General features: G+C 38.9%; 1 protein-coding gene and 1 non-coding gene across 3 annotated transcripts; one reads left to right on the top strand and one right to left on the bottom strand.

The window, feature by feature from the left end:
* Nucleotides 1-5,177: 5,177 nt before the first annotated feature.
* Nucleotides 5,178-12,937, bottom strand: LOC113276077. Of its 2 annotated transcripts, XM_026525671.1 has the most exons (4): nucleotides 11,679-12,937; nucleotides 9,004-10,915; nucleotides 7,568-7,735; nucleotides 5,178-6,930 (listed from the first exon to the last, which is right to left on the bottom strand). In XM_026525671.1, the coding sequence occupies exon 2, from the start codon at nucleotides 10,762-10,764 to the stop codon at nucleotides 9,637-9,639; it is 1,128 nt and encodes a 375-aa protein (XP_026381456.1). In that variant the 5' UTR covers nucleotides 10,765-10,915; nucleotides 11,679-12,937; the 3' UTR covers nucleotides 5,178-6,930; nucleotides 7,568-7,735; nucleotides 9,004-9,636. The 2 variants fall into 2 exon arrangements, with proteins under 2 accessions (XP_026381456.1, XP_026381455.1); XM_026525670.1 differs by having other exon boundaries at nucleotides 7,568-10,915.
* Nucleotides 10,130-10,236, top strand: LOC113276681. The gene has a single exon (XR_003324606.1). It is a non-coding gene; the product is annotated as a small nucleolar RNA R71 (small nucleolar RNA).
* Nucleotides 12,938-13,905: the final 968 nt, after the last annotated feature.

Genomic DNA, 13,905 nt, shown 5'->3' with positions numbered 1-13,905 from the left:
AGGAGTTCTACCAGCCGTATGGGGAAGCCACTACTAGTCACTCCATAACACACGCGTTCGTGCATAAATACTTGGGATTGGTTTTTGGCTCAAACATTCAGATGGATCATACAACTTTCTTAAACCAATACCAATTTGAAATTGGGGTACACGTGGATATCTATGAGGTTTGCGGGTGGATTTATAACCTTCTTCATATATGCTTATGTGTTCTCGGTTTTTATAGAAGGGAATGCAACTGTTGGTGACTTCGTTATGTTAGCTAGTGGTTGGAAGCTATTGGAACAGTATGAAACGTGACGCTCAATTTGTGATCGTCACACTACAGATTTTAAAAGAAAAGTTTGGTTGGATATCGACCACCCAAGAAAGAACTGTGAAGGTCCTGTCAAAGAAGGATTCAATCGGGTTGTGGTATATTGTTTATCCTGCAGAAGACGAATTGGCAACGTTTACACATATGTCAAGGAGGCTCCGTAAGGAAGTTAGTGAAGATAGAAAGGTTGATGCTGCTGTCGTAATATAAATATACTACAATGCATTGAGTTACAACGTGCTTCGAATTTATAGCTCCTAATAGTTCAACCAGTTTGAAACCTCAAAGAGTTGAGCGACAGGGACGACAGGTACGGGGGAGCCGAGAAAGGAAAGTTGACATACGTTGAAAGGGTCTGGAATCGAGGGACACGCCACACCAAGACAATATTTCAATGGCGATTCCGGAAACAAAATCATGATGGACCCAGAAATAGAGATGTCAACGGAGAAGATACCCGATTATAAGCCCGGAACCATCTAGCAAGTGAGAAACAGATATAATAGATCTAGTTCCTGCTTCACATGGAGTGTCTTTTCTATTTGGGAATATCTCTACAGATATTGGGGCGACTAAAGTGACCCTGAGCATGCAATCATAAGCAACTTGTTTAAAGAAGTCGAACAATAGAAGACATCTTTTTCAGTATCATGGCAAGTAATGGGTGCGGCTAAGGTTGAAGAAACGAACGCCTAGGAAGGTAAGTCATCACCGATTGTTACATTATAAATCGAGTTTATAGTCACAATTTAGCGCACTTTCGCATGTATTTATTACAGAAATACTTGCATTGTTTTTCTATTAAAGAGAAAAATAAAAATGAAGTGTTTTGCTTGTCAAGGAAATAGTTGCAATGTTTTTCTAGAAAAGAGAAAAACAAAGACGAAGTGTTTTGATAGATATACTTCAAGAATAAGAGTAAAATGTTTCAATAAAAGATGAAGCAAAAAGAAATATATGACAAAAATATATAATCGGTCAACCTGTACACCGGAGATTGTCGTACATTCATTATTAGCAGGCACAAGAGGTTTGAGTTAGCAAATTCTACGCCAACACTAGAACATGTAGGAAATCACTGTTCCTAACAAGTTACGGGAGCGGCCTGCATTCGAGTGAGTTCTGGCAAAATTTTACCAAAGAGATGGAGAAAAATATGCCAAAGCAAGACCGAAGTAGCAGGGAAATTCATGTGCTTAGTTAGCTACTGGTGGTACCTGCATTCGAGCAATTGGAAAACAGATAAATAAAATGCTATTCTATGAAAGAGAAACAACAATGTGGCTGGTCACTAATTCCAGGACAAAAAAAGGAAGTGCTAACAGAGAGCACATCTACAGGTCAAGCCTCACATGCCGGTACCTGCAGTATGAGGGTGCATAGAAATTTTAAGTATAACTGCTATACTTAGAAATGTTGATATAAACCCGGGCGCATTCCGAAAAGTTAGCAACGCTAAATTCGCGGGAAAAAGTATCGTAAAAGTAACGGGGTCATCGTAGGCACGCTGCGACGGACAGTCGGGATTATACTCTTCTTAATTCTTCAACAAGTTGAGAATTAAGAGGGGGTGATGTTTGTACCTATTAAAATAGTGTACGTGTGAACCGCACAAGCTATTTGATATCGGTAAAATGTGGGTTTATTGAGGAAACCCACATGGATTATTAAGGAAGCCCGGCTGGGTTATCAAGGTAACCCAGTTTTTTATTAAGGAAACCAAAAATGGTTTATTAAAGATGCCCGGCTGGGTTATCAAGGTAACCCAGTGGTTTATTAAGGAAACCAAAAATGGCTTATTAAAGAAGCCCGGCTGGGTTATCAAGGTAACCCAGTGGTTTATTAAGGAAACCAAAAATGGCTTATTAAAGATGCCCGGCTGGGTTATCAAGGTAACCCAGTGGTTTATTAAGGAAACCAAAAATGGCTTATTAAAGAGGCCCAATGATTTATTATGGAAATCATTGAAGATAAATACAAATCTCAAAGAGATAAATATAGATCTTTTGAGATAATTATGAATCTGGAGAAGATAGATTTAAATCTCTCAAGATACATCCAGATCTATAAAGATAGATATAGATCTTCTTGGATAAATGCAAATCATGACAAGATAGACATTGATCTTTCAAGATGTGTACAAATATGATAAAGATAAACATGAACTTCCAGGATATGTGCAAATATTGGGAAGATAAGTACAAATCTAAGTGGTTATTCAAGATAACTACAAATCTCATGAAATAAAGGTAAATCTTGGTGGTTATTTGAGATAAATACAGATCATAATGATTAGATTTGTTTTCTACCTATAAATAGAGGCTGAAATCCAACTCAAAAAGTACACAATCACAATTCCTTTTCTCCTCTGAAAAACCTGTCTGGAACTCTTTCTGACTTAAGCATCGGAGTGTCCTTGCAGGTACCCCCTCATCTTTCATCTACAATTCTGGAGAAATAAAGCAAAGGTGGAGATTCAATCAACATACACCAATCTCGAAGATTGTTGGGGTAATTAATTTTACACCAACACTGTCATTGGGGCAGGCTTTGTTTAGATTGCTAAAATCGATGCAGATTCGTGCGTCTCCGCTCATCTTAGGTATGATTACCATATTGGATATCCACGTGGGATACTTGACTTCTCGTATGAATCCTGCTGCTAGTAGTTTTTGCAACTCCTTTTCTACCGCTTGTTGGTAGATATCTGCCACCTTACGGATACGTTGCTTGAATGGTGGAATTTCTGGTTTGAGCCGAAGATGGAGGGAGACCAAATTCAGATCAATTCCTGGAATGTCTTCCATCGACCCTGCAAAGACATCTGCGTAGTCCAATAGCCTTTGCAGTGGCATCTCCTCATCTTCTTCTAGCAAATTTCCGATGTTGATCATCTTTGGTTCCTTCTTGGTGCTGATGTTGATTTTCTTCGTTGGTTCCACTCGGGAGAAGTTTTGATTCTAAGGTCGTAGAGGAGTGCACTTCTGTAATTGTCATTTGTCGGAGACGTTCGCCCCCGGAGTGGCGGAGGTGCTTGTTTCCGGAACTGAGGTGGCTTCGGGTATTAAAAAGCTCCGTCCTTCACTTCCTTGGTGTTCGCCTTTCGTCTTTTTCTATCGTGATGTTGGGCAGAAGCTGTTTCTTCGTTGATTCTGACCTCTGCCAGATTGCATAGCCTTGCGTCTTGCTGGTCACCTTTGATTTCCATTTCACCCATAGGTGTAGGGAATCGAAGGTACTGGTGATATGTTGAATTTGTTCCTCGCAGTCGATGGACCCATAGCCTTCCCATGATTACGTTGTATAGCGAAGGTGCTTCCACAATGCATAACCTTTTATTGGTTACTAAGGGTCCGACGCGCACCAGTAAGACAATTTATCCTTTTGGTCTAGAGACTGCTCCGTTGAAACCGTATATTGTGCAAGTGGATGAATCCATTTGCTCAGCTGTCAAACCCATACTAGGTAAGGTTCATAGAATAATACATTCAATGAGCTGCCCCCATCAATAAGGACCTTTGTGACGTTCCATCCGTGTATAGGAAGAGTGATCACAAGTGGATCATTGTGCATCTCAACTTCTTGGTTGACATCCCTTGTTGAGAATGTTAATGGCGTAGCCATCCATTCTTCCCAAGTTCTAGTAGGTGGTCCGCTTAGCTTGAATACCTCGTGGGCTTCTAGCTTTCTTCTGTTTCGAGCTAACTCGAGGATGTCTTCTAATAGCTCCTCCTGACCTCCGCTGGAATAGGTGGCTTGCCCCATCCATTCAACAGGAATAGGTGGCTTGTTAGCGACTGTTCTTCTTGCTATTTCACTTTGCCCGTCCTCTGCTTCTGTTCTTTGGTTTGCTTGATATGGTTTTTGAGATCTTCCTCTCGTAACTACTGGTCGTGAGCTTGTTGGTACATCACTTGGTTTCTGCATGCCTTCGGCTTTTGCTATCCTGCGGTTACAGAAAAAACGACAAAATTTGCTACTTGGGTGCCTTCGTCAAAAGTAGCACTTAATGCTCTGACACAGAAGATGGCTGAGCAGCTTTTTTAGGAAAAAGGACTGAAATGACGTTTGGAAAGACATGTATTAAATTTCTTATCACACCCTTGAAACAACAACAACCTTAAACGTTGAAAATAATTAAAAAAGGTGCCAAATCTTTTTGAAAGATGGGGTATTAAATGCTTGAAAAGATGTTTGCTTCCTTAAATTCTCGTTAAGATTCCTCGATGGTCAGAGGTACTCAGATCTGAAGGATACTTTGTCGGAAAAGGTTGTTTAGTACAAAACAAAAGTTTTGAGGTTTTGTAAGTACGTTTTTTGGAGAAATTTTTGTATCTTTAAGATTGCGAGTCTCTAGAGGCTATGAAATCCAAGAACTTTCAAAAAAAATGGATGAACAAATCACTAGAGAGTGAGATTCATCGTTGTTTGATCACTCTTTTCAGAGTATCAAAGATAAAGAAGTGTAGCATAGTCGTGTTCGAACCACAAAGATTATTGGTGCTCAGAAGAATTGTTAAGCAAATCAATAACGTAGTTGAGTTGTATTTTAGAATGCAGTAGGAAATAATTGTAAAAGGTAACAGTTGATTTGAATCTATCAAGACACAAGGTTCCACCTAATGGCCTTCGAGTTCTTATATAATCAAATGATAACTCGAAAAGAGACGGATAGTAATCTGCTCTACCCAGAAGATACGAAAAATATAACTCTGAGTGCAACTAAAAATACCTTTACATAAGATTGATATTATGTTTTAAATATAAATCCCAATTGAGAAGTGTCACAGGAATTTCATAGCATTTAATGTATCCGGAAAGCACACTAAATCTAAGAAGTTTATACACACTCAACACAAAATTGCAATCAAACAAAGATGAAATGGATTAAGCATTAAAACTATTTATTGATGATAACTTAAGAACATTGAACCCATTAAGCTTCCCCTCTTGTCTTGGCAGAGAGGGGTTTAGCTTCTCATAGTTGTGTAGAAAGCCATAAAAAATATTGAATGAATAATCTAACACAAAAGAGAACTAATTAAAGAAATTCCAGTAAAGAGAATTTAGAAATCAGGCCTACCCCCTTGGTTGGTTCTTCAACTTTTATACAACAATAACTCGACTTCTTCTCTACTAAATCCAAACACTTCCTGAGTCGGGGAAAACACTCCATACAGCTGTAAGTCTTCCACATATTTCTGCCTACCACAACTGAAATCAGTTTCCTGTATTTGACTTGAAAGAAACAGCACCAATTCTGATTCTGACCATATTATGGTCCGCACCCTTCTCGACTCAACTTCTATATACGGCCACCACCAAAAATCCATTGTTGTTGCTGTTGAATAAGTCATTCGCAGCTCAAACAGTCGGGTACATAATGTAGATCGAACTCATGACACCAGCACCACTTGCCACGACCATTTCAGACCCATTAAACCGATGCAACCACAATACTGCCAGTTCATTCTCCATCCAGTTAAACCAACAGACCCTATCTTCTTCTCCATGTTCTTGTAAGCACCTGGCTCAACCAAATGCATTCTCCCTAGCCAACAGCAAACTTCAGTTCAGTCCCACTGCTAGCAAGTATTTCACCATGGAATATAATTGCACCATCAGCACCATCGTTAGACAAAACCCCAGATTCCAGTGTCACTAACAATCACTACTGTCTTTTAGATCTTCTAGAGAGTTTGGATTAACCCAATTTTTGATCATGTAGGAACCCCCAGAATTGTTGCTGTGTTGCTGTTGTTGTAGAACCATCACCAGTTCTTCCTTGTTCAAACCCATAACGAACTGTTGTTGTGTACGAGAACTGCAGCCACTTCTAGAACTACCAATCGATTACACTGCTTCTAACCACCAGTTGCAATCAACCCTTAATCGAACTCAGTTTCAGTTGATTACAGAGCCGCATATAACCACCACGATCAACACCCATCATCTGCAGCCATGAATCGACGACACCTCCACTAATTCAGTATCCAAGAACATGCCCTAACGCTCTACAACCCATCTTACCAAATCTGGCAGCATCCACCCATTAGTTTGAGAAAACAAAGCTCACCGCTGTCTTCAATTAATTCACCTATCAAGAACACTCATTTCACTGGATCAACACAACACCTTTGATTACTGTTGCTTGAACTCCATCTGCCGAGAGACAACGAAGAAAACGCCCTTTACACTTCTCAAACCAAATCTCTACACCATTGAAGATGGTGGTCAAAGTAGTTGTTCAGATCCCCTTTTTCTCTTTACTGGAATGCCACCAGCTTGATTGAAATGAGTTTTCAATTTGTTTTGACAGAAGATGAGATAGTAGAAAATATCACAGACAAGGTGTGGTGGAAAAAATTAACACGTCACCCCACTTGGTTCTTTAACCCATTAGTGACTTTCACATATGTAACCACTCGAGTGCACAAAGAAATCCACCAGACTATCTCCAGGCCGTGAACTTGTGTGGTGGATGCGACTAAATCAATTTGGTAGCCCACGGTTTCATCAATGAAGCTCTGACTCCTTTGGCATTGCAAGCCGCAAGCGCCAATTTAGTTTCTAAGCCATTTATCCTCTGGGTGAACAGATTATACTTGTAATTCCTGTAAATGATTTAAAACAATATTATTAGCTAAATATTGAAACCTAGCTAGTATAAATATGGGTATAAAAATGTCGCACTCACGTGCTTATCAACTCCCCCACACTTACATTTTGCTAGTCCCGAGCAAAACAAGAAAAAAAATTATATCCACTACACAGCTGGATATAGAGAGACGTCCGCTAAACAGCTAGACGGAACCACTAAACAGTGATTGAGCAATGTCTGCTAAACAGCAAGACGAATCCGCCAAACAGCTGGATTAAAGGTGTCCGCTAAACAGCTAGACGGATCCGCTGAACAGCTGGATTAAAAATGTCCGCTAAACAGTTAGACAAAACCACTAAACAGTGGTGTAGAAAGACCGCTAAACAGCTGATCTTATCATGTAAAATTTTCACTTCATTTTTTTTTTGATTAAAATGTACAAGTAAACAAATAATCAATGAACCTGAATATGCAGACAGAGAATCAGAAAATCATGGATTTAATTTATCCCACCCCCAACCTAATTTCTACATTGTCCCCAATGCGGTAGTGGTCAAAAACAGTTCAAAGGTGGAAAGGGGTAATCAGCCAAGCACAAACATATTATTCATGATAAAGAAAAGAAAAAAAATAAAACTACATTATTTTACCACTGTCGCAGGTCAGTTAGGTTGCATTTAGCCCATGCAACAAGCCTTTAAACCTCAAGCTCGCATAAGAGGACGAGTTTTTGTCTCGTGAGGGCTTCCAGCTGTGATACCCACAAACACAAGGGTTGTCTCCCTAAAGCGCTGAATTTTATGTCTCCAGCCAGACATCTGCAAAACACAACCAATCAAACATAAGAAGGATCCTCCAGAGTCGTGGTATCGACTTCTGGATTCACAAGTTCCAAAACTGGTTTCAAACGCTGCACATTAACCTTGAAGATGTTGCTATCATTAGGATTTTGAATGCCAACAGTACAATAACGAAATTCATTTTTAAAATTAAATGGGTCTTTCCGTCGTGACTTGAGCTTATCAGAAAACAAATGCAAATTAGAATTGTAGCAAAAAACTGATTCAACTATTTCCCTAATAGCATGCTTATCAAGAAACATTTTCATTTTACATTTACAGTTCGAATCACCCTCATTTCTGATCCGATGAAGCTCATTTAGCTGTGACTTCATATGAGCGCAAGTAATAGGATCAATCCCTTTTATGTCTGCAATACTCCATCCTGCGACACTTACATGCTTCCTAACAACATCTAAATGCATCGTTTTCTGTTCCTCATTAAGTTCAGATGGTAAGAAAACTTGAACATCTCCATTTTGGCCAAAAAAAACATCATAATCCAGTTCATTAGGAAGGAGATTGAGGTCAGGCTTTGGGAATTCTACAGATGGAGACAATGGCTCAGTCTCACTGATTTGAAGTGACTCAAATCTAGACTGCCACTTATCCGTTTCCAGCAACAGGGATGAATTCAGTAAAGAATTAACTTCTTCAATGTATCCATCCTCATCTAAATCCAATATATTAAGAAGACAAGCTTCTAAATGAACCTTAGCTTCTAGATGAGATGCTTTTCCCTGCACACATGTTTCAATCATATTAACTTCATGAATATCATCACTACGACCTGGACCTTTGCATGCATCAAATATATTCTACTCAACAGTCATATTTCCAAATGAAAGATTCATTATTCCAGTTCGACAATTAATCAAGGCATTTGCAGTTGCAAGAAAAGGATGACCTAAGATGACAGGTATTTCTTTACTAGCATTAGCTACAGGTTGAGTATCCAAAACGATAAAATCCACCGGATAGTAAAATTTATCGATTTGAATTAACACATTCTCAACTATCCCTCTCGGTACTTTAACGGATCTGTCCGCAAGTTGTAGAGTGACTGAGGTAGGCTTTAATTCACCAAAGCCCAACTTCTCATAAACCGAGAAAGGTAGGAAGTTTACACTAGATCCCAAATCCAGAAGTGCTTGTTTGATCATGAAATCACCTATTATACGGGAAATAGTAGGGCATCCCGGATCTTTATATTTGGGAGGAGTGTTATGTTGAATAATAGAACTTACCTGTTCCGTGAGAAATGCCTTTTTCTGCACATTGTGCTTCCTCTTGACCGTGCAGAGATCGTTCAAGAACTTGGCGTAAGCTGGAACTTGCTTAATCACGCTCAAGAGAGGTATGTTGATCTTCACCTGCTGAAAAACATCAAGGATATCCTTATTATCAGCCATCTTTTTAGTAGACAATAAACGATGAGGAAATGGAGCATGCATCTTTCTATCAATTTCAGAATGTTCATTTTGAGTATCACTGTAACTATTCTTAAACTTCAGAGACTTCTCAGGTTCTTTCACCTTCATCGGAGTCTCAATCACCTTACCACTTCTAAGAGTGGTGACAGCATTAGCTTGCTCCAAGTTAGAATTTTTAACCTCAAATTGGCCTTTGGGGTTAGGTTGAGTTTGGGAAGGCAATATCCCTTTCTCCCTAACATTGAGAGTGATTAATTTCTAACTATGCTAGTTTTCAGCTCATCTAAAGTCTTCATAACATTTTGATTTATTTGTGTCTGTCCCTGCATAAAAGTATGTAAAGTATCCTCAAGTGAATTCTTATGAGGTGGCACATAAGGGTTACTAGATGAAGACCCTTGGGGAACATTAACACCATTCATTGTAGGACCATTCCTCCAACTGAAATTAGGATGGTCGCCAATTTGGATTGTACGTTTCTGAATATGGGGAGTTAAATGGTCTTTTGTAAGTATCTATGGAATTCGCTTGGTCATGTAACACTTCTTGAAATGCTGGGATTGTAGGACAATCCTTAGTGTAGTGTTCCAGACTTTCACAAATACCACAAGCATGTTCAGCCGGGTCAGCTACCTTAACTACATTTGGTTTCTGAATCGCATCAACTTTCCTATGCAAACCAACAATCTTATCATTCAAGTCATGTTCTTCATTCAACACATACATTCCAGGCCTAGAGCTAGCTAAAGCTTTGGACTTATTTCCATCCGCCGTGCCTGAAGTGTCCCAATTCTGGGAGTTTTCTGCTAGTGAATCGAAGTAAGTCCAAGCATCATCAGGTGACTTATTCAGAAATTTCCCATTACACATCATTTCAACAAACTGACGTATACATGAATCCAGACCATCATAAAAGAAGTTAATTACTCTCCAAATTTCATAACCATGATGAGGGCAGCTAGAAAGCAAGTCTTTAAATCTCTCCCAACACTCAAAAAACGACTCATTTTCCTTTTGAGAAAAATTCATCATACATTTTCTAAGAGTGATTGTTTTGTGAATTGAAAAAAACTTTTTCAGAAACTCTCTAATCATTCCATTCCATGTCCTAATGGTATTTGGTCGCAAAGAATGCAGCCAAGCCTTAGCTTTCTCCTTTAGATAAAATGGAAACAATTTCAGTTTCACGACATCTTGATTCGCACCAACAAAAGGCATAGTAGCACAAACCTCATCAAATTCTTTCAAATGTATGTATGGACTCTCAGAGTCCAATCCATGAAACTTAGGCAGTGCTTGTATCTGCCCATATTTTATCGACACATTGCCAGCATTAGCCGGAAGAACTATACAAGAAGGTGTAGAATTCCTTTGCGGCTGTAAATACTCCCTAAGGGTTCTAGGTCCATTAGCGTTGGCTGCGGCCTCAGCAGCTATTCTAGCAGCTTCATTCTCAACCGCTAATCTCTCAGCTTCATCCGCCATTGGATGACTAGGGTGATTCTCTAATACCCTATTAGCAAAACGGTGAAATCTAACTAATCGATTGAATTGATCAGGCCTAGAATATTGCATACACAAAAGAAACAAGAAACAGATACAATGTTACCCAAATGGCTGTGATTTCGGCTAAATTTCAGCCTAATCACAACTAAAGCAACGACATTGATTCCCTGCACCCGTAGCAGCTCCTAATTTCGCCAAGTCTTTAGAGCTATCTTACTCCCTGTTAAGAAGCAACAGAAATCAGCAAACTCTAAAACAAAACTAAGAATAAACCGATGCAGAACTTAATTCTAAAGAACACTAAACAATCCTCGGCAGCGGTGCCAAAATTTGATCACTCTTTTCAGAGTATCAAAGATAAAGAAGTGTAGCATAGTCGTGTTCGGACCACAGAGATTGTTGGTCAGAAGAATTGTTAAGCAAAGCAATAATGTAGTTGAGTTGTATTTGAGAATACAGTAGGAAATAATTGTAAAAGGTAACAGTTGATGTGAATCTATCAAGACATAAGGTTCCACCTAATGGCCTTCGAGTTCTTGTATAATCAAATGATAACTCGAAAAGAGACAAATAGTAATCTGATCTACCCGGAAGATACGACAAATATAACTCTGAGTGCAACTAAAAATACCATTACATAAGATTGATATTATGTTTTAAATATAAAGCCCAATTGAGAAGTGTCACAGGGATTTGATAGCATTTAATGTATCCGGAAATCACACTAAATCTAAGAAGTTTATAGACACACTCAACACAAAATTGCAATCAAACAAAGATGAAATGGGTTTAGCATAAAATTATTTATTGATGATAACTTAATAACATTGAACCCATTAAGCTTCCCCTCTTGTCTTGGCAGAGAGGGGTTTAGCTTCTCATAGTTGTGTAGAAAGCCATAAAAAATATTGAATGAATAATCTAACACAAAAGAGAACTAATTAAAGAAATTCCAATAAAGAGAATTTAGAAATCAGGCCTACCCCTTGGTTGGTTCTTCTCCTTTTATACAACAACAACTTGACTTCTTCTCTACTAAATCCAAACACTTCCTGAATTGGGGAAAACACTCCATATAGCTGTAAGTCTTCTACATATTTCTGCCTACCACAACTGAAATCAGTTTCCTGTATTTGACTTGAAGGAAACAGCACCAATTCTGATTCTGACCATATTATGGTCCGCACCCTTCTCGACTCAACTTCTGTATACGGCCACCACCAAAAATCCATTGTTGTTGCTGTTGAATAAGTCATTCGCAGCTCAAACAGTCGGGTACATAATGTAGATCGAACTCATGACACCAGCACCACTTGCCCCGACCATTTCAGACCCATTAAACCGATGCAACCACAATACTGCCAGTTCATTATTCTCCATCCAGTTAAAACAACATACCCTATCTTCTTCTCCATGTTCTTGTAAGCACCTGGCTCAACCAAATGCATTCTCCCTAGCCAACAGCAAACTTCAGTTCAGTCCCACTGCTAGCAAGTATTTCACCGTGGAATATAATTGCACCATCAGCACCATCGTTAGACCAAACCCCAGATTCCAGTGTCACTAACAATCACTACTGTCTTTTAGATCTTCTCGAGAGTTTGGATTAACCCAATTTTTGATCATGTAGGAACCCCCAGAATTGTTGCTGTGTTGCTGTTGTTGTAGAACCACCACCAGTTCTTCCATGTTCAAACCCATAACGAACTGTTGCTGTGTACGAGAACTGCAGCCACTTCTAGAACTACCAATCGATTCAACTGCTTCTAACCACCAGTTGCAATCAACCCTTAATCGAACTCAGTTTCAGTTGATTACAGAGCTGCATACAACCACCACGATCAACACCCATCATCTGCAGCCATGAATCGACGACACCTCCACTAATTCAGTATCCAAGAACATGCCCTAACGCTCTACAACCCGTCTTACCAAATCTGGCAGCATCCACCCATTAGTTTGAGAAAACAAAGCTCACCACTGTCTTCAATTAATTCACCCATCAAGAACACTCATTTCACTGGATCAACACAACACCTTTGATTACTGTTGCTTGAACTCCATCTGCCGAGAGACAACGAAGAAAACGCCATTTACACTTCTCAAACCAAATCTCTATACCATTGAAGATGGTGGTGAAAGTAGTTGTTCAGATCCCCTTTTTCTCTTTACTGTAATGCCACCAGCTTGATTGAAATTAGTTTTCAATTTGTTTTGACAGAAGATGAGATAGTAGAAAATATCACAGACAAGGTGTGGTGGAAAAGATTAACACGTCACTCCACTTGGTTCTTTAACCCATTAGTGACTTTCACATATGTAAGCCGCTCGAGTGCACAAAGAAATCCACCAGACTATCTCCAGGCCGTGAACTTGTGTGGTGGATGTGACTAAATCAATTTGGTAGCCCACAGTTTCATCAATGAAGCTCCGACTCCTTTGGCATTGCAAGCCGCAAGCGCCTATTTAGTTTGGGGAAATTATGGGAGACCCAAAGAAAATAATATTCTCGTTCTCAGGTCCACAATTAATTTTGTATACCGTGACACCCATAATTATATGAAATTATTATATGAATCAATACATAACTGGTTATGCATACTATCTTTTCAGGCATAACTCGTTATGCATACTATCTTTTTCAGGGGTATAATTGACAGCGCAACTTGGACATAACATATCTAAAAATCCGCGCCTTAGAATTTTACAAATTTTATATCGTTGGAAATCTTTTTAAAAGAGCTACGCAACGAGTACAAACAAGAATATCAAAATTTTTGTTTTAAACGAAAAAATCGGAGGTGATCCTCATTTTAGGGAATTTTTTTGAAAACTTGATACTTAACCATTATGCAGTCACCAAAAACGATGCATAACACATTCTGCAGACGCATAACGAATTATGCAACCATTTTTTCGACTGCATAACAAGTTATGTATCTGCATAACAAAGTTATGCATCTATAACAAGTTATGTAACCATTGTTTTGGTTGATTTTAGTCGTACATATAAAAAATTGATGCATAATGCAGTATGCATCCATATTTACGGATGCATATCAGGTTATGCATCTATTTTCTCGATGCATAATGCATTATGTAGCCATATTTTCGGACGCATAACAGGTTATGCAGGTTTTCTGGACTGCGTAACAAGTTATGCAACAAATTTTGTAGATGCATAACAGGTTATGCATCCATTTTCACGAA

The sequence above is a fragment of the Papaver somniferum genome, chromosome 4 (assembly GCF_003573695.1).
Source record: "Papaver somniferum cultivar HN1 chromosome 4, ASM357369v1, whole genome shotgun sequence".
Lineage (NCBI taxonomy): Eukaryota > Viridiplantae > Streptophyta > Magnoliopsida > Ranunculales > Papaveraceae > Papaver > Papaver somniferum.
This window is presented reverse-complemented; position numbering and strand designations above follow the sequence as displayed.

Excerpts from the sequence above, each read along its gene's own strand:
- LOC113276077 (XM_026525670.1), bottom strand. The coding sequence starts at position 10,764 with ATGCAATATTCTAGGCCTGATCAATTCAATCGATTAGTTAGATTTCAC.